Below are 20,917 nucleotides of genomic sequence, written 5' to 3' on the forward strand. Positions count from 1 at the left end.
AAAGGCCATCAACATGGGATAAAGCATCCCCTACCACTCTCTGGAAACCATTGGGATCCATTGGGATGAAGCTGCAATACTAGTTTTTCAGCAGGTGGGTTGATGTTGCTTACCAGCAAGAAACGCAAGGCAGCAGTGAGGTCAGTGCAGTGTATATGCACTGACAGAGTCCATATATACCCCCACAAGTGCAAATGCACTGTCCAGGATTCTCTGCTTCCTTGTTCCTCCCTCTCCCCTGCCCTGTAAGGGACAATGACCCACCTGTCAGAAAGGGAGCACAGCAGCTTTATCCCACCCAGCAAGCAGCTTCCGATTACTGTCAGTAATTTATGAATTGCCTTCCACGTGAATCTCAAGGCGATATTCATAAAAGCAACTAAAAATAGCTTTAAAAACAGCTCCAAAACCCCTCCAACTAAAAACAAAGGGAATAAACACTAAAGGCAGACTTCTTTGCATCCAGCTGGAAAAACTCGATGAAACTGCTTTAGAAGCCTTGGTGCTAACCAGCATAAATAATATTTTTTTAAGTATTAATTGCTTTGTCTCGATCAGGCACCCCCAAACTTCGGCCCTCCAGATGTTTTGGACTACAATTCCCATCTTCCCCAGCAATGGTCCTGTTAGCTAGGGATCATGGGAGTTGTAGGCCAAAACGTCTGGAGGGCCACAGTTTGGGGATGCCTGGTCTAGATGAAGTTTTGCTGACCATTTGCTGTTATTAATTTACGTTATGCTTCACGTGTAATTACTTTGTACACTGCTTTGTGAGGGCAACTGACTTGAAATGGGTCTAATGAACGCTTTATCTGAGTGGATGTGGTAACCGAGTGAGTTCGTTGTTCCCGAAAGGGGACAATGACAATAAAGATTATCTTATCTTATTTTAACTTATCTTATGAATCATTTAATAAGTAACTAAGTTTTAAAAAAAGCATAATGGCTCAATTTAGCAATACTTAATAGGAAAGATCCAACTCCCTCCAACCTGACTGAGAAATTCCTAGGAAGCAGTGGGAAACTGGGGCCTAAGGCCTCCCTTTTCTTTCCTGTTGCACACACTTCCTTGAATCTCCTGTTCTCTAACAAATCAACTATCTGCATAATCCAAAAGTATAACTATGGCAATGGCGTCCCTCCCACATGACTTTAAGAAGAAATAAGCATGTAACTGGTTCAGCTCCAGGGAAGGACAGTCCTGGGAGGAAAGCTCTGACTCCACCTGTTCTTCTAAGGCTTGTCAAGGCTGGCTTTGGATGCAGGTCAACACACAAGAAGCAGTGTCTTTCAAGGCAGCTAATTCTTCATTCAAGAAAACAGCACACAACTCAGCCACACTCCTGGCAGGTCTTGCCCCTAGACTAGAGAGCAGTTGCCTCCTTCTTCCCCCATTAAGGCTCCTCCCCTGCAGCCTCAAACTGCACCTGGGTACCTGCTATCTCTCTTCCGCATCATCCTGCGCATCCTGGGAGACAAGTGGGGAGGGGAGCTTGCTACACTAGGAAAAGCAGGCTCCTGGGATTCTGCTGCAGCCTATTGCTCCCCACCCTCTGCTTCCGTCTCTGAGTCTGAACTACTCCCTATCCCTGGCTCTCCTTGCTCTCAAAATCCTGTGACCTCTTCAGCACCCAGCAATGCCCCCTCTTCCCCCTCTGACCTCTCCTCAGTGTTGCACCACCAACCCCAGCCAGGGCTCTGAGCCTTCCTCCTCTGGGGCGCCCCTCCCTTGGGGGTTCCCTGGCTGGTGCCTCCCACCACTCCTCTTCATCCTTCTCCAGCACAGTAGATACAAGTGGAGTCAGGACGGCTTTGAAAACAGTCCCATGTGGTAGCATTAGCCTATCAGAATGTGTGTGTGGTTTAGGGGGGGATGTTTTGGATAATGAATAGTTAAATTGATTTCAGGGGAAGAAAACTGCATGAACCTGGGAGCTCGTTTTTCCTCACTTTTTAAATAATGTGTTTAGGGTTGGTTTTTGTTTCATTTTTTAAATAGACATGTACGTGTAAACAATGGTAAGTTTAAAAATGGTAAGTTGTGTGGTACAGCTTAATTTCTAAATATGAGGAATGGAATCAATGTTGCCTGGAAATCCTACTTGGGCTTTCCTATGTGGGAGCTCTTTCCTTATCCAGAGATGTGCCAGAAATAATTGAATATATATATTTAAAGATGAAAAGGGAATGGCACTCTGCCCATATGTAAAGGCACACTTTCCTATGTAAGTGGTGTACAAGCCATGTTGTGATTAAAACAGCAAGCTTAAAAATGGCAGCCCTACCAAGTCAAAACCTTACCAGCCTTCACTTCAAGGAAGAATCTGGTCCTTTGGCTCACAAGCAATTCAAACCAAAATCAGAGTATTTAATGGGTCTTCTCAAACCACCATCAGTGTGGAAACCTTTAATGCTGAACCACATGGCTCTTGAGTTCCTATACTTTAATGCTGCAGTTTTGCACAACTGATTAAATTAACAGCTCCTGTGATTCTTGTTGTCTGATTCACTGATCCAGCTGGTTTGGAGAAAAGCAGCAAATTTCCAGTATGCTGAACAGGTGCTCTGAACAGCTTAAAGCACTCCATTTTCAGGCAATGCATTAGAGCAGAAGGAGGGAACCAGTAGCTCTGGCCTAATTCCATGCAAATGGCAGGACGGGTGGAACCAAGGAAAAGAGTTTGTGGAGAGAGGGCTGGGCTGGGCTGGGCTGGGCTTGGCTTGCCCTGGCAAATGTCCAGTTATCCAACAGATCAAGCTTGAGAGAATATGACCTTTGATAGAAAAACTGTCACTGCTCTCCACCCCCCATTATAGCAACAAGATTCAGACTTTCCCCCAAAGGTTTATGGCGTTCTTGGACACTTATAAAGGGTTCTTGATAGCAATATCAGGAGTAGCAGAAAGTGATGGGAGACAAGTTCAATTCAGTTCACATTTTAAGCAAATGAACTTGCAATATATTAGGAAACATTTGTATTAAAATGCTGGTGAATTTTCATGAGGATTTTCTTTTTAAATCACAGACTAATGCTGGAAATGTGAGGAATTGAATTTAAGACTGGAAAAATGAGAGAAACTACAGTACCCCTAATAACACTTCTAAATTTCTTTGGAAGATCTTGCCCATCTCTTCTGACCTTCTTTTCCAATGCACAGTCGCAACACAGCATTGGCTGTGTCAAAAGGAGCCCTCCTGCTTCAGGTGCTCTAACTCTGAGCTAGAGAACTCCCTTGCCACTTTCCTGGTCTAGCTTTCATCCTATGCTGCAGATGCACCTCTTGGCCTTGGCCTTTGACACCTCTACCTTTTAGGACCTACCCTATTCTTTTGTTTGTAAATTATTTAACTGCTTTTAGTACTTTTAAAAATATATATTTTTGCAACCTGCCCTATGCTCTTATAGGGAAGGGCAGGGGGAAAAAAACACCAGCTCACAAGCGTGCAAAATCACATCAGCTCCACAGTTTATGTACATGGTAGAACCACATGAGCACTGATGGCCAGGTAGACAAGGCCACCAGCCCCAGCCAGGATGGCCAGGGGGCAGGCATGATGGGAGTGATAGTCATTTGATTGGCTCCCCCTGAGCTAGCCAACTTTATGGCTGCAATTCCATCTGGCAAGTGCCTCTTGCTAGTTCTTTATCAATGTGGCAGTGGCCCATTTCCAGCACCAATTTCACAGGGGAGCAGCTGCACCTGCTTTCCTTAGCAACTTCTACATTTGTTGCTTGCCAGCTGCAAACTTCTCAACAGCACCCAGCATCTCTGTGTCACTTTAAAAGCATGCAGACCATCACTTCCCTCTCTAAGTTTTTGTTGGACAGTTTTTGCTGCATGGCTGCTGCAGATGCCTGAGAAGCAAGCCATTCCACATCTTCACCCCTCATATTTTCACCAAAACCCTTCCAAGCTCCTCCCTCAGTCTCTACACTAGTGGATGGCCATGAAGGGTCCATGCATTTCCGTCACCTGGGCTGGATCCAGACACATCAAAGAAGCATTTCAGTTAAACGCGTTGTAAACTTTGTATGAGAAGTTGGTTGGCAAAAACAGAACTCCACAGCGCCATCTGGTGCCACAGTGTTATAATGCATATACAATGCATATACTGTAAAGCACTTTTTCTTTGCCAACGTAGCTGCGTCCCTGTAATAAAAGGAGAGGGAGCAAACCACCAGAAGAGAATTGCTGGTATCCTGCTTTCCAAGTCATATAAGGCAACCAGCAGAATATCCACATGGGAAATATATAGTGAAGGTTGGTTGTATTCAATCAAAAGCCTGCCGTGAGTCATAAATCTGTTAGGGAAGGAGCATAACAGAGTCCTCACAAGCCCATCAACATTCCCTGGTGACTGTCTGGCTTTCTCGGAATTAATAGATTCATCTGCTTAATCACGGTCTCTGTTAGAACGAGAACAAGATGAAATAGCTACAGATGTCTCTGGAGTCATTCCGTTCCTGTTAACAGCCCTGGAACATGGGCGTTGGGGGTGGGGGGCAGTTGATCCCTTGGTGTATCTCTTCAATTAGCTTAGAGTAATCTTTTAATACAGATGACTGTTTTCTTCCTCCTGCTCCAGCATAGGGCGAAGCCAATCTTGGTAAAGAAATAAATGAGATTGAGCTCTGCTTCTTTCCCCACTCCAGCACTACCATCATTGAGCAGGGGAGCTCACCATTAGCAGCCATGGATGTGATGATGATCATTATTATTATTATTTCATTCCCTCCCTGTGTCTCAGCAGCAGCACTAAAGGCAAACCTCTTCTAGAGTAGCCTGCCCGCCATTTTGCTCACCCCATAATGCCTCAGATGCTGTGTCATACTGTGTAAAAATGGCAGCCCCCCCACCTGGCTGTCATTTCTTCCTAGAGGGCCCTGGAACAGGTGTAGGGAACCTTTGGCTAGGGTTGCCAGACTCAATAGAGGACAGGACTTCTGTGCCTTTAATTGCCTTGCTCTCTTTTGAGTCTGGAAACCTTAAAGAGAAACCAACAGACCCTTTGTTTAATTTCCAAGCAAAAGTTGCTTAACTACAACTGTCATAATCCCTGGCCATTGGCTATGCTTGCTAGGGCTGATGGGAGTTGGAGTTCAACAATATCTGGAGGGCCAAAGGTGCCCCACTCCTGCCCTGGAACAACACTGCACCTGTTCAATTGTGGGGAAATGAAAATGGAGACTGGCCTGGTGAAGAGAAAGTTTGCCATGAGGGCCTCCATTGCCTAAGATGGTGGCAAATAGTAGTAGTAGTAGTAGTAGTAGTAGTAGTAGTAGTAGTAAATGCAAAGAGATGCCAACCCATACCACAAGTAAAGGTAAACTTGTCTCAAGTGCAAATAGTTTGTGAATTTCACCCTCCTGCCAGAAATACCTAGCTGTTTTTTGTGGGGAGGGAATATTCTCTTTGGGGAACTTTTTGTGGGATAACCAGCCTCATATAACCAAGATGCTTAAGTTTAATGAATGCATGAAGGTACGAATGATGCATAGAGGATGCTATTAAGTCAGGCTTAGCTATGTCAATTCCCTTGGGAGGAAGAGGCCATCAATCCTATTGTCCCTCCCCCACTCTAGCTGAGAAACTCAGCGGGTGAAGAGGTTTGAGCTGGTTGTTCCAGCTGAACCACATGGCTCTTGAGTTCCTATACCAATAAGCTAGGAACCTTTACCACTTTGTAACTAAGATGAATTCTACTGCCTGTGCAACTTTTTCTGAATGCTGTATGGAATAGCAGATGAACCTGACCTTTTTATTATGCATTCATGATGAATTGTGCTCATGATGGTATTGGTGCGATCATACATGATCCTGTTCTCATGTTTATGCTTCAAAGGCTTTGAGGTGGACCTGTGGCTTCCTTTTCCAATCAGTGCACATCCCATAGTTTCCCGTTGAAATTCTGTAATTTTTCTAATGCCTCCAATATTCTGAGAAGGGTTCCTTGGTCCACAAAAGAGTGCACCTTGAGGTGCCAATAATGTAACGTTGAGGAAGAGCTGCAGAACAACTAATGAAACAAAAATGATGTGTGCACAGTCCAGTAGAAATCCACCACTAACACACTATTATTGCATCAATTGTATCTTACAAAAAAAACCTCCACCAGTCTGGAGAGGCACCTTAGCGCTAGTAATCAAGGATTTCAACATCTCTACCTCACAGTGACAAGAGCTACCCTTCAGTTTTGAACATTCCTTCTGCTGTTTCAAAGTTATCCAGCTATAGACTCTTCCTCTGGCATCAATCTTTCAGTTTCAGGAATGTGATTCCTGCTTCTTGATCCTTAACACAATATTGCATCAACAGAAAATGGTACAACTCATTCATTTAGGCAGGAGAGGTTTCGCACAACATTCTGTCTACAAGCCAAGTGCCAGGAGATTAACTCAAGGCTCATCAAAGCTGTTCAGACATAGATCATGCTGCCAAAACTGATTGCCCAAAGTGCTCATATATGACAAGACGAGGGCTCCCAGAGGCAGCACAAACCCAGGCACCAGCAAGAAAAGGACAGGAGGCCTCGCTTGTGTCTATGCAGGGAAGCAGCGCTCACATTTTAATTGACTTCCCATTCACATTCCCCAAAATTTTGGTTATCCTAAAATAACACACCTTTCAGAGTACACCTTCTCTCTCTCTCTCTCTCTCTCTCTCTCTCTCTCTCTCTCTCTCTGTGTGTGTGTGTGTGTGTGTGTGTGTGTGTGTGTTTAAACCATAGCAAAATAAAATAGTAGCAATTTTAAGATATGGTGTTGTTGTTTTAAATGGCATCTTGCAAGCAATGGAAGCAATGAACATGAGAGAAAAATCTTAGAAGAACAGCTTAAAGGACACGTGTGCATGAATAATTTGGCTTAGGGCTGAATCTGAATTTGCCTGAGTAATTTGCCTGTAGTATTTTTGCAAGGAGAGACTCAAGGCAGGCAGGAAGCTGCCTTCTGTTGAAGCAGACCATTGGTTCAACTAGCTCAGAAGTGTCTACACCAGGCATCCCCGAACTTTGGCCCTCCAGATGTTTTGGACTACAGTTCCCATCTTCCCCGACCACTGGTCCTATTAGCTAGGGATCATGGGAGTTGTAGGCCAAAACATCTGGAGGGCCACAGTTTGGGGGTGCCTGGTCTACACTGACTGGCAGCAGCTCTTGGGGGGGGGGTGCTCTTTGTTCTCAGAGCGAAGTGAGGCTGTGGAAGAGGTAAATTGCTCCCTGGACCCTGTCACAAGCAGAATTGAAGCTGAATCCTTACGCCATGTGAGCGCTGTGGACTTATGGTTCCTGAGTCCTGGAAGCTGCTCTGGATGGTTTCCCACTTCCCTCCAAGAAGGAGGTGTGCAGCTTCAGAGCATCCCATGGGGGCCATTTGCTTGGCGATTTAATGAGGGTGCAGAGGATTCAATTTGACTAAGGTGGCTCTGCAAGGCTAAAAGGAAGTGAATAGGAAAGGGGGGGCTGTAGCTTTGATAGACCCAGTGATGTTTATAAAAAGCAGTGGTGTTCCAGTCTGCCCCTCCTCCTGCTTCTGTATACTGTAAATTAGGGGTAGCCACCTCCCAAGAGACTCTGATCTACTCACAGAGTTAAACACTGGGGGTGATCTACCCCCTTTTGGGGGGTTCAGGTCAAAGCTGTTGAGTTTTTTTTAAGGAAGGGAAGTCCTGTTTTGGGGGGGTTAGGTCAAACTTGTTGAGCTTCTTTTAGTAGGGAGGGAGGCCCATTTTTGTTTAGGGCTTCACGTCATAGTTAAGCTTTTTTCCGGGATGCTCATTAACAACTCCCACTGAAGAACAATAGGGTGAAGTGGTGAGCTATCGAATCTTGCCTGGGGATATCTGCTCCATTGTCTTAACTGCTTAACTACCGGTAGCCACTTTGCTTTATTTATTTGATGTGTTTTTGTTACATCTGTGTGTGTCCCCCCCCCCAGCAAGCGAAGACCGAGCTGCTCTCGATAAAGCAAAGCCTTTTCCATTTCAATTTTTGGAGGGGAAAAGTGCTGGTTATGGTCTGTAAAATACATTATTTTTTGCTTCTAGGGGGGCAGCTGCCCCCCTGCCCCCTGCCTACGCCCATGCCTCCCACTCTGGAGTAACCCTCTGGGGGCCAGACTGGAGGCAAGTGGAGCCAAGGTCAAAAAGTAGTTGGGATGCTCCCATTTCTACTTGCCACTCCCCCCCCCTCTCTCGAACATTTTCTTCCTCACACTTTCTGGCCCTCCTCTGCTATCTACTTTTTTCTCTCTGCCAGACCCTCTCTTACTTTCTTCTACACCTTTTTTTCTCTTTTTCCCCCACCCTCCCCCACACTAGGCCACCCATATGACTTTGAGACCATCTTGGCTGCCTCTTATTGCAGACCCAGGTCATGGAACCTGAGGGCTTATCTGCACTTTCCTTTGCTCTGCTCTTTCCAGGCACAGCCTGCAATTTCCCCATGAAAACATGCTCTTTAAAGCTCAATTGGTGCAAATGTAAATCCATGGAAACCTGAATTGATGTTTGCTCTGATTCAGCTTTAAAGAGTGGGTTCTTGCAGGGAAAGCTTGAGGCAAAATAAATAAATAACTAAATGCTCAGACATGGTGCATTCAAGGGCAGACCTCTGCCTCGAAAAAGGATGGCAAAAGCTGCTGTAAGTGTGGAGCAACCCTCAGCTTCCACCCACCACCATGAACTACCCTGGGCAGGACTGGCAGCAGCAGCAGCGGCAGAGACGTTCTCTTCTTATGATAATATTTTATTCTCATGTTAATTATGCTGTTTTAAATGTGCATTTTATATCCAACTTCATTTAGTAATGTTTTCTTTTGAAACATTCAGGAGATTTATTTGGTTAAATTCACTATGCTAAATGTGTGTTCTGTAGCAGCAGGAGGAGGACGGCTGTCACAAAGAGATGTCCCACAAGGGCAGCGTGTTGTTGCATGTCAGGTCAGAAGCAAAGATTTGCAGGAAACATTCTGATTCTTTTGTCAGCTCCTCATTGCATTTGCCTTTGGAAAATAAATATGACTATAATATCTGCAGGGTTGTTGACAAATTATGACCAGAATCCATTCTGGCCCTATTGAGAGGCAATGTAGGCAGTTGCCCTAGATGGCAGTCTCTAGGCACCAATCAGACCGTCAGAGAGGGAGACAGATAGATCTGACCCATGGGGCACAATCCACCAAGCGGTCTCCTGGTGCAAGCCCCCTAGAAATGGCTGGCAGCATTAAAGCTTTATTAAATATTGAGTAGACAACACAGCGATTCATCATCAGCTGCTCTTTATTTGGAGGCTGGAACGGAACTGAGCAGACTGCTGAGCTGGCCTGCTTTTAGAGAGGCTGGCTCAAACAATGGAACAAAACATAGTTCCCTCCTAAAACACCTGCCAAGAACCTGGGGGAAAACTATATACACCAATAGGTAACACCCCTCCCCACCAAGATAAGGCATTAGTTAAGATCATGTGGTTACGTTATTTACAGCAATGCTCATAATGGTTCCTTTTAGGCATAAAGCATAATGGTTACAATTTACATGAGTCCTCTCACTAGGTACTATACAAGTTCAGTGAACGTAGTCCTTTAAGTAGGCTGGACGCTTGGAAACTGCCAGACTGCCAGGGGCCAGTACCAGAGTCTGGTGCCCCAGCCAATTCCTGCTGCTATTGTGGTGCGGCCCAAACTGGCGTGGAGTCCAAGTTCTCGGCCTCTGCAGGTATAGCCACCTGCGGGGCTGCATGAGATCGTTCTGCTTAGTTGTCTCATTGGGCGGCGAATCCTCTGTTTCCTCACTTGCCCCAGTTGCTGAGTCGCCAGCTGTTTCTGTTGAGCCACCCTGTAGTTCTGTTGGACGTACAGAACTACACCTGGACGTACAGAACTACACCTACAGATGCCTGGGGTCTGATCTGGTGGAGGTGTCTTTTCCAAACCAGTTGACCCTCCAGCCCCACCTCATAGGACACCGGGCCTGTACAGCAGCCTATGGTCCCTGGCAGGCACCCAACTCTGTCCTAGCCCATAGTTCCAGACATACACAGGATCCCCTGGGGCAAACCCTGCGATCCGGGAGAGTAGTGAGCCTTCTTCCCATTAGCAACTCAGCTGGGCTATGGCCAGTTGCTGCGTTTGGAGTTATGTGTTGGGCCAGCAAAATCTCCGCTAGATGGAGGGTCCAGTCTCCTTGTATTATACGCCTGAGTGCATCTTTAGTTGTGCATACCATACACTCAGCTTGGCCATTAGTGACTGGATGAAAGGGAGCTGACCTGACGTGGCGGATTCCGTTCTTAGTCATAAACTTTTGGAATTCCGCCGACATGAAAGCGGTTCCATTGTCACTCATCAGAGTGTTCGGCAAGCTGTGTGTGGCGAATAGCTCCCTGAGTGCATTTATGGTAGTTCTGCTGGACGTGGTTGAGGTGGGTGTCACCTCGAGCCACTTGGAATAGGAGTCCACCACAATGAGGAACTGCTGGCCCTGGAAGGGCCCTGCAAAATCTATGTGCACCCTTGACCTTGGGGACTGTGTGGATTCCCAGGACTGTACTGGTGCCTTAGGGGGATCCGGCTGCGACACTTGGCAGGGCACACAGTGTTTGACCCATCCTTCTATGCCCGGCCACCAGACGTAGCTTCACACCAGTGCCTTCATCCGGACTATTCCCGGGTGGGACACATGCAGGCCTTCTAGGACCTTTCTCCTGAGTGGGGGGGGGGGGCGACTATGACTCGGCTACCCCACAATATACATCCCCTGTGTGTCAACAACTCGTCTTTACGAGTTGTGAAGCTTGAGAATTCCGGTCCCGGCTTTCCGGGCCACCCCCTCCCCACCTCCTCTACAGCACGGGCCAACGACCTGTTCTTTGCTTTTGCAATGACAATGTCTTTCATATGCAGGGGCTGGTCAGGTAAGTCTTCCAGCCGCAATATCTGGTGAGCCGGAGCAGGATCTGGGCCGCTTTCAGGCAGCGGTAAGCGGCTGAGAGCGTCTGCGTGCCCCAGGGCTTTTCTGGGTCAGTGGTGTAATGAATATTGGTATCTAGCCAAGAAGATGGACCAATGCAAAACTTGAGGGGAGAGCATCTGGGGTGTCTGGCGAGGAGTCCCAAGAGGAGCTTATGATTGGTAATGATAGTGAAGGGCCGGCCATAAAGGAAATCATGAAACTTTTTTACTCCTTTAACCACAGCCAAACCCTCCTTGTCAATCTGGGAATAGTTGCGTTCCATGGGTGTGAGGGTTTGAGAGAAGTACACCACTGGGACCTCTCTCCTGTCCTGGTGGCCCAGTACTGCGCCCACTCCATAGGGGGAAGCGTTGCAAGCCAGCACAACTGGGAGATTTTCATCAAAGTGCTTCAACACCGAATTAGATATCAGCAGTTCTTTGACCCCTTGGAAAGCTTTTGGCTGTCGTGGGCCCCAGACCCAAGGTGCTTTTTTATCCAAAAGCCTGTGCGGAGGCTCGGCCACCACCGCCTTGTGAGGCAGGAACGCATGGTAAAAATTAAGGAGTCTCAAGAAGGCTTGCAATTCTGCCTTGTTCTTAGGGGCTGGGGCATTGCAAATGGCACGCTTCTTGTCCTCTGCTGGATGGAGGCCATCCGTGTCCACTCGGAACCCCAAGAAATCCACGCTGCTCACTCCCAATAGGCACCTTTTCTGTTTGACCTTAAGTCCTGCCGTCTGGAAGCGTTGAAGCACTGCCCGTAACCTGGTGACAAAATCCTCTCTCGACGATGCAGTGATCAGCACATCTTCAAAGAATGGCGTAACTCCGGGGATACCCTTAAGAAGATGGTCCATGAGACTCTGGAATATCCTGGAGCCACACTAACCCCAAACTGCAGGCGTTTGACCCCGAAGGCGCCTTTATGGGTCACGATTGTCTGGGCGTTGGCTGTTGCCTTGTCCACGGGAAGCTGCTGGTACGATTGTGCTAAGTCCAGCTTTCCGAAGACCTTGGCCCCAGCTAAGGTTGCCAGTACGTGGCTCACTACTGGAACTGGGTACGCATGTTCAGGGTGCATTTGTAATCCCTGTCGTCAGGTTTCACCGGGGTGACGATTGGGGTTTCCCATGTGCCTGATGTGACCGGCTCTAAAACCCCTTGTGCTACTAAACTATCGAGTTCCTCCTCAATTTTGGGTTTGAGCGCAAACAGAACCCGACAGGCCTTGACCCTGATGGGTTGCACCGTGGGGTTGATCTGTAGGGAAATCGGGGGCCCATTGTAAAGGCCCAAGGTTACATCAAAGATTAGTGGAAACTCCTGGCAAATCGACTCAAATCCTGTCCCATGGGAAATCTGATTAAGTCCTGACACGCTTAAGCCTAACAGGCCAAACCATGCCAAACCCAGAAGGCTGGTAAAGGGACCCTTCGTTATGATGAGGTCCAATTTCTTAACGTGATTTTTAAACTGGACCTTGAAAGTGCCCATGCCCCTTAGCTGAATTATCTTTCCCTGAAAGTCTCGTAATACCACGGTGGCCGGCCAGAGAGAGGGGGCCCCATTGGGAAAAAGCTCTTTAAATGTCTTATCAGATATTATGGAATACAATGAGCCGGTATCCAGCTCCATATTGCACGGCCTTCCCTCAATTCTAACTTGCACCCTAAGCTTATTGGACCTGATGATGAAAATTGATATACCCTGGCTGAAGAGATTGACTGCAACTCCTCCTCATTGAGGGCCTCATGAACACGCTGTTTGGGTCATGTTCCTGCGTTCTTGGAGCAGCAAACATGAACAATGTGTCCTGCCTTACCACAGCCTCGACACGTGACGTCATGGAATCTGCATGTCGTGCGATCATGGTTCTCCCCACAACTGGTGTAGGTACTGTGTGGATCTGACCAAGGCTGGTTCGGCGACGCGCGTGCCGCTTGGGAGCGGCGGTCGTGGTCAGGTCAGACTATGGTTCGGTGGATCTCCTCATGGGGAAACTCGCCAGAAGATGACCGGTCTCACTGGATGCAATGGGTGCCCCCTTCAGCTCGGGGGTTTGGAGCCTTCTCGTGGGCTCTATCCTTCTCGAAAGCCATTGCCATGTTCATGGCCTCCGCCATCGTGGTGTCATCTTTCGCCAGCAGCTTCTGGCGGAGATTGCTGTCTCGCACACCTATGGTGAACCTTTCAAGCAGTCGCTCCTCCAGGTTAGTGAATTGTCAATACATCGCAATTACCCAGAGAGCTGCAATGTATTCACTCACTGACTCCTGTGCTTGTTGCTCTCTGTGGACAAAATCATAATGGCGGTGGTTCTTCGTCAGCTGGGGTGCGAGGTGCCTTGTCATTGTGTTCGTTAGCTCATCGAAGGAACAGACCTCAATGTCCTTAGGTGCCATCAAACCCTCCAGTAAGGTGATGGCGGAACTTCCCAGCACTGTGAGAAGCACGTCCACTTTATCAATTTCCCTAGTGAACCCTTGAAGCCTGACATAGCTCCTTATCCGGTGGAGCCATTGTGGCCATTGCTCGGGGTGGCTCATGTCGAAATCTGGTGGTGGTCGACTCTGCCTGGCAGCCATTCTCGTACCTTGTGCTGTTGCTTGAGTGGTGGCGGTTGATAGTGAAGGCGCGACGGGCCCTTCTCCATCCCTGGGGTTCTCTGCAGAGTCCATCATGGCAGTGTTGTTGTGCTCACAGTGAGCGGCAGGGCGGTGCTGCAGTGCTGACTCAGGCCTCAAACTCAGGCCTCAAAGCTGGATGGACTCCACCTTCATCACCAGTATTCCACCTTCATCACCAGTATTAAATATTGAGTAGGCAACACAGCGATTCATCATAAGCTGCTCTTTATTTGGAGGCTGGAACAGAACTGACTTACTGCTGAGCCAGTCTGCTTTTATAGAGGCTGACTCAAACAATGTCACAAAGGAGTCACAAAGCGGCTAACAATCTCCTTTCCCCTCCTCTCCCACCACAAGCACTCTGTGAGGTGAGTGAGGCTGAGAGACTTCAGAGAAGTGTGACTAGCCCAAGGTCAATTCAAAGTTCCCTCCAAAAGTTCCCTCCTAAAAGAACTGCCAAGAACCTGAGGGAAAACTATATACACCAATACATAACAAGCTTGTTTCAATTAAGTCTGCATGGGAGAAATTCCGCTAGACACTCTTACAAGCCCTTTCATGACTCTGTGCATTATCGTGAAGAGGTTTGTAAGCATGTTCAGCCCCACGTGAATACACAAGACTCCTTCAGACTTTCCTGTGGGGATGGAGTCCTCATGCCCGGTGAGCATTGGGAACATAAGGAAGAGCCTGCTGGATCTGGCTGCTCTCCCAGTAGTCAACCGGATGCCTGTAGGATTCCCCCAAGCAGGATTAAAGCACAAGAGCCCTCTTTCCTCTTGTGGTTTTCAGCAACTGGGATTCAGAAGCATTGCTGTTACTAAGCATACTAAGACTCAAATTCTAGACTTTAAGAAAGCCGACTTCAGAAAACTTAGGGAAACGTTGGATGAAATCCCATGGACAGAAATACTAAACAACAACAACAACAATCTTTATTATGGTCCATAGACCCATCAATTCGTTACCAAGCGATACACAGCTGGGACACCCCGCCCTCAAACCACTCAGACATCTTACTCAAATTCGGAATAGGAAACATTAGTTCTTGTGACCACCGATAAAAACTTTGCCACTGCTAGTGTTCTGGCATTTGACCGGTCTTCCAATAGGAACCTGATATAGAAATCCTCTGATTTTCCTGGGAGCAAGGCTAGCAGGGGTGAAATCACTTCAGCCCTAGCTTGCTCAAACTTCCCACAGTGCAGCACAATGTGTTTTATAGAATCTACATCATGGGTGCACGAGCACAGTCTTTCCTGGTAGGGTACTCCTCTCATCCTGCCCTCCAGCACTGCAGAGGGGAAAACATTCAGTCTTGCTTTTGTGAACAGCCTTCGGTAGTTTGGCACTGTCAAGTTTTGAATATAGGCTGCTGGCTTAAAGACATGCCCATATTGTACTCCTACTGCCAATGGACTGTGATTGATGTCGTAGATCACTGTGTGAATTATCCCAAAGTCTTTGCTTTAAGGTCTTTAGGGCACCTTCATATCCCAGGCAATAGAGTTGGGTGGGTGACAGACCTAAAGCAGTGGCTTTTCTTGCCATGGTTTTCTGCCATTGGCTGATGTATTCCTCATTGTTCAGGTATTTATACAGTCCCTCCCCAAGTTCAAATACTGCAATCTTGAGCCAATGTTTTAGTGCAGCCCACCATGCCTTTGTTGAAATTGGGCATTCACCCGTTTCTAGCAGGAGTATGGAATTTCGAACACAATTGGGCACCTGAAGCAAGGATCGAATAAATTGTGCTTGGAAGCCATCTAGCTTAGGCAGGTTACTAAATACTAAAAGGGAAGGGAGTTCATGATGGTTGGGAGCTTGTTAAAAGGGAGATATTAAAAGCACAACTTCAGGCAATACCAATGAGACGGAAACATGGAAGGTGCCTAAAGAAGCCAGGGTGGCTATCTAAAGAACTTTTAACCGAGTTAAGATTTAAAAGGGATATGTACAAAAAATGGGAAAAGGGGGAAATCACCATAGAGGAATTCAAACAAATAGCCAGCACATGTAGAGACAAAGTCAAAAAAGCTAAAGCACAGAATGAACTCAGGCGTGCTAGAGAGGTGAAAAGCAACAAAAATGGCTTTTATGGGTATGTCCATAGCAAAAGGAAGAACAAGGAAACAGTGGGGTCACTTAGAGGAGGAGACGGTGAAATGCGAACAGGGGCAGAGAAAGGGCAGAACTCCTCAATACCTTCTTTGCCTCAGTCTTCTGCAAAAAAAGAAAATAATGCCCGACCTGAAGAAAATGGAGCCGATCATTCAGCGCGGGAAACACAGCCCAGAATAAGTAAGGAGGTAGTACAAGAATACTTGGCTAGTTTAGATGTAATCAAGTCTCCAGGGCCAGATGAACTACATCCAAGAGTATTAAAAGAACTGGCAGAGGTGATTTCAGAACCACTGGCAGTAATCTTTGAGAATTCCTGGAGAACAGGCAAAGTCCCAGCAGACTGGAGGAGGGCAAATGTTGTCCCTATTTTCAAAAAGGGGGAAAGAGAGGACCCAAACAATTATCGCCCAGTCAGCCTCACATCGATACCAGGAAAGATTCTAGAGCAGATCATTAAGCAAACAGTCTTTGAGCACCTAGAAAGGAACTCTGTGATCACTAAAAGTCAGCATGGGTTTCTGAAAAATAGGTCATGTCAGACCTATCTGATCTCATTTCTTGACAGAATTACAAGCCTGGTAGATGAAGGGAACGCTGCGGATATAGCCTATCTTGATTTCAGCAAGGCCTTTGACAAGGTGCCCCATGATATTCTTGTAAAGAAGCTGGTAAAATGTGGGCTAGAAAATGCTAGCATTCAGTGGATTTGTAACTGGCTGACTGACCGAACCCAAAGGGTGCTCATCAATGGCTCCTCTTCATCCTGGAGAGAAGTGACTAGTGGGGTGCCACAGGGTTCTGTCTTGGGCCCAGTCTTATTCAACATCTTCATCAATGACTTGGATGATGGGCTTGAGGGCATCCTGAGCAAGTTTGCAGATGACACCAAATTGGGAGGGGTGGCTAATACCCCAGAGGACAGGATCACACTTCAAAATGACCTTAACAGATTAGACAACTGGGCCAAAGCAAACAAGATGAATTTTAACAGGGAGAAATGTAAAGTACTACACTTGGGCAAAAAAAAATGAAAGGCACAAATACAGGATGGGTGACGCCTGGCTTAAGAGCAGTACATGCGAAAAGGATCTAGGAGTCTTGGTAGACCACAAACTTGACATGAGTCAACAGTGTGATGCAGCAGCTAAAAAAGCCAATGCAATTCTGGGCTGCATCAATGGGAGTATAGTATCTGGATCAAGGGAAGTAATTGTACCACTGTATTCTGCTCTGGTCAGACCTCACCTGGAATAGTGTGTCCAGTTCTGGGCACCACAGTTCAAGAGGGATACTGACAAGCTGGAACGTGTCTAGAAGAGGGCAACCAAAATGGTCAAAGGCCTGGAAACGATGCCTTATGAGGAACAGCTTAGGGAGCTGGGTATATTTAGCCTGGAGAAGAGAAGATTAATGGGTGATATGATAGCCATGTTCAAATATATAAAAGGATGCCATATAGAGGAGGGAGAAAAGTCGTTTTCTGCTGCTCCAGAGAAGCGGACACGGAGCAATGGATTCAACTACAAGAAAGAAGATTCCACCTAAACATTAGGAAGAACTTCCTGACAGTAGGAGCTGTTCGGCAGTGGAATTTGCTGCCAAGGAGTGTGGTGGGTCTCCTTCTTTGGAGGTCTTTAAGCAGAGGCTTGACAGCCATCTGTCAGGAATGCTTTGATGGTGTTTCCTGCTTGGCAGGGGGTTGGACTGGATGGCCCATGTGGTCTCTTCCAACTCTATGATTCTACTCACCAAGCCATCTGACAAAGCTCTCTCCTCTCCTCTTCAATGAATTTGTCAAATCCTCTTTTAAAGTCATTCAAGGTGGTGGCCATCCCTGCCTCCTGTGGGAGCAACTGCCATGCTTTATGCCCTGTGTAGTGGGGAGGGGGTCATGCTGCCTCTTCCAAATTTAAGCCCTGGTATATATTTTTAAATGCATGAAAAGGACTCAAGAAATGAGCTTGCAACAAATAGATTTGTTTGACAAATGCAAGGAGGAGCAGAAAACACCTTCTTATGTATCCCTCCTGGCAAAAAATGCCCTGGCAAAAAATGTCACACTCTGACAGACAGGTCCATCCCCAAAGCTCACAACCACGGTTTCTAACTTGCCTATATTGCTAGGCATGTCATTGTTCAAGACACTGTGGGATGTGAAACATATAGCAGTCAAGTACAACATTCCTAGAATGGAAATGCTAGGAGATGCTTTGTACCAGCCAGGAGAAGACTTCCTGTTTCCTCCTGAGCTGGGACAGAATTCTCTCTGCATGTGACTAGATGTGGGTGTGGCGTAATCTGGGCAAGAAGAAGCCCACGTTCTTCTCTTGCTCTCTTCTCCATTTTGCTTTTCCATGTCTTTTCCATATGTTAGCAGAAGTGACTGCCTGTTGGCAGTCACTTGGAACTAACTCCCTTATGGGATAGTTCTACATGTGTATATAGTTTTGTAACCTAAGTCTGCCTTTAGGGATCTAACTGTGAACTGAATGATTGTGAGTAAACTACAAATAACATTGTTGTGTATATTCTTTTTAAGAGGGACAAGAAGGAATCTTACCAGGAATCTTATAGAGAGAGGTTCAGCCTGCAACAAGCAAACCGCTGTGCGTTTAAAGGGGAATGTTTAAACTTTGCTAAGATATAGAACTTGCTAACGCAAGTTAGGAAGAATATTATTAAACAATATATCCTCTCTTGCCTCCCTGAACATTCCCACAGACACGACATGCTCCTGAGAAATGGCTTGAGGAGGAAGAGAAAAGGAAGAGTTCTCTGTTAAGCCTCTGGTTCTCAGAGAGCAATTTCATTGGCAATAATGAAAGCACATTTCAGAGCTTTACCAGTGCAGGTAGAGGAAAGAGGGAGGGAGGGAGGGGAGAGAGAGATGAGCCTCATTGCAACAGATCCATTTTTTCAATACTATAAGTGTGTGGCTCTTTTTGATACTGTAAGAGTGCCACGTATCCCCCACTTCATATGAGAAATGACTTTATAGGTCATTTTAAAAAAAAATCAGTACATTTGAATTTTCGACACTGGGAGACAAAGTCAGCCCTTGCCAATTGGAGTGGGAAGGGATGAAAGAGGGACCAGGTGGATGAATTTGTTACAGAAGGAGGTGCTGGTAACTGGAGAAAGCAGAATGTTCTTTTAAACCACAAACATGTTCTGCTTGGGCATGCATGCTTCCCTGACATGCACCAAATATTTCCAACAGCCACCTGTTTAGCAGTCTGTGAGTTTAGCTGCCTATCTTGGGAAGGAGATTAGTAACGCACATGTATTTTGATTTTTTGACAAAGGTTGGCCTGACATTTTTCTACTATCCTTCTCCCCTACAAACACTGTCCAACCATCTCGTCATCTGTTGTCCCCTTCTCCTTGTGCCCTCCATCTTTCTCAACATCAGGGTCTTTTCCAGGGATTCTTCTCTTCTCATGAGGTGGCCAAAGTATTGGAGCCTCAGCTTCACGATCTGTCCTTCCAGTGAGCACTCAGGGCTGATTTCCTTCAGAATGGAGAGGTTTGATCTTCTTGCAGTCCATGGGACTCTCAAGAGTCTCCTCCAGCACCATAATTCAAAAGCATCAATTCTTCGGCGATCAGCCTTCTTTATGGTCCAGCTCTCACTTCCATACATCACTACTGGGGAAACCATAGCTTTAACAATACGGACCTTTGTAGGCAAGGTGATGTCTCTGCTTTTTAAGATGCTGTCTAGGTTTGTCATTGCTTTTCTCCCAAGAAGCAGGCGTCTTTTAATTTCGTGACTGCTGTCACCATCTGCAGTGATCAAGGAGCCCAAGAAAGTAAAATCACTCACTGCCTCCATTTCTTCCCCTTCTGTTTGCCAGGAGGTGATGGGACCAGTGGACCCATTTCTTAATACAATTTTGCATAAAACACACATTTTCCCCCTGATATTATGTATTTTTGCCTGCTATTTTCACCAATATGTAGATGTTTATGCATTTTTTACACACATTACTTGGCTGGATAATTGCATTGAGAAATTCATAGAAATGCACATTTCAAAGGATGGTTTTGTTTCGGTTTACACATTATTTCAGAAAGTGTGAATTCTGTTCACCTTTGATTGCAAGCTGAATCAAATTAGTCACCCCTACAGTCAAACACCCTTTTGTTTCCATTAGTGTCACTCATCAATGACCAGCCTCTGGGTCACATGACACCATCAATCACAACATTCTAAGGGCTCCTTCCAAACACTTTCTCTTGGTCATATTGTTCTGAAGTTGCCAGGCAGACCGGGACAGGATTGTGGAAACAGGAGGAGCAAAACCCATAGAAACCCACTGCTCACACTTCTCAGGGACCTTTCCCTCCAGCCATGACCATCAGGACAGACATGCTCTCATTGTAATAATGCTTTATTACAATGAAGTCTGAAGTGTGTTGTTATGTTTTATAGCCAGTTGATAACACTCTTTAACATGTCTTTTAGAAGCCAGTCACACAAAACCCTGAACGTATGTTGAACTCTAGCCTGTGAATTTTTAACATTTATAATAGAAAGCTGAAAACATCTGACACACCACTGGGAATGAATGAGATATTCAGTTCAGTTGACATCTTAATGCAAAATTACACAATCTTCACTTTCCAAAACAATATGAATTGAAATGTAGCTATCTTTCAAAATTTATACACCTCCAAATTTTGCAATGGAATTTTCCAATTGCTTTAAATGCTCACCATCCCTCAACATACATCCCTGTACAATTCAGCATATACAGGGATGGAGCCAAATTTGCAGCACAATCCCAGGCATGGCTACCCAATTTAAGTTCTCTTGAGCTTCATGGGGCGCACTCTCAGATGAACGGGCATCGGCTGCGAGGAAGAAGGCAGTTCAACTATCCACATCCAAATGCCAGCAGGATAGAAATGAGGTTGGAGGAAAAATCAGGAGAATATCCAACTTTCCCTGGTGCATAAGGATGTGCCAGGAGACTGGGATGGCTTTGGATCCTTTGGCACCCAACCATTTCTCACCCCTCCCCTGGCACCCCACGGGCACACACACACACACACCTTTGGGCTCTCTGGCCCAGGAGGTCAGAATTCACCATTGCATCTCATTCTCTGATGTTGCAGCCTCACACACAGCAGATATAAAATAATCTCTAATGTCAGAGAAGGATATCTGAGATTTCCTATGTTCCTGGGAGCCAGGGTCATAGAACTGCA

At 46.3% G+C, this 20,917-nt stretch overlaps 1 protein-coding gene across 27 annotated transcripts in view; it reads right to left on the reverse strand.

The window, feature by feature from the left end:
• The window catches only part of ZMAT4 (zinc finger matrin-type 4), a 186,995-nt gene that overhangs the window by 123,280 nt on the left and 42,798 nt on the right, over positions 1-20,917 (reverse strand). For 3 of the 27 annotated variants that reach the window (XM_088671408.1, XM_088671406.1, XM_088671407.1), the window contains one exon: positions 1,660-19,489. The exons of the other annotated variants lie outside the window; for them this stretch is intronic. In XM_088671408.1, the coding sequence (XP_088527534.1) occupies positions 10,892-11,809 (918 nt within the window). In that variant the 5' untranslated portion in view covers positions 11,810-19,489 and the 3' untranslated portion in view covers positions 1,660-10,891. Of the gene's footprint in view, positions 1-1,659; positions 19,490-20,917 lie in introns of those variants that run through there. 27 annotated transcript variants of the gene reach the window in all.

Source organism: Zootoca vivipara, chromosome 6, assembly GCF_965207765.1.
Source record: "Zootoca vivipara chromosome 6, rZooViv2.hap1.1, whole genome shotgun sequence".
Taxonomy (NCBI): domain Eukaryota; kingdom Metazoa; phylum Chordata; class Lepidosauria; order Squamata; family Lacertidae; genus Zootoca; species Zootoca vivipara.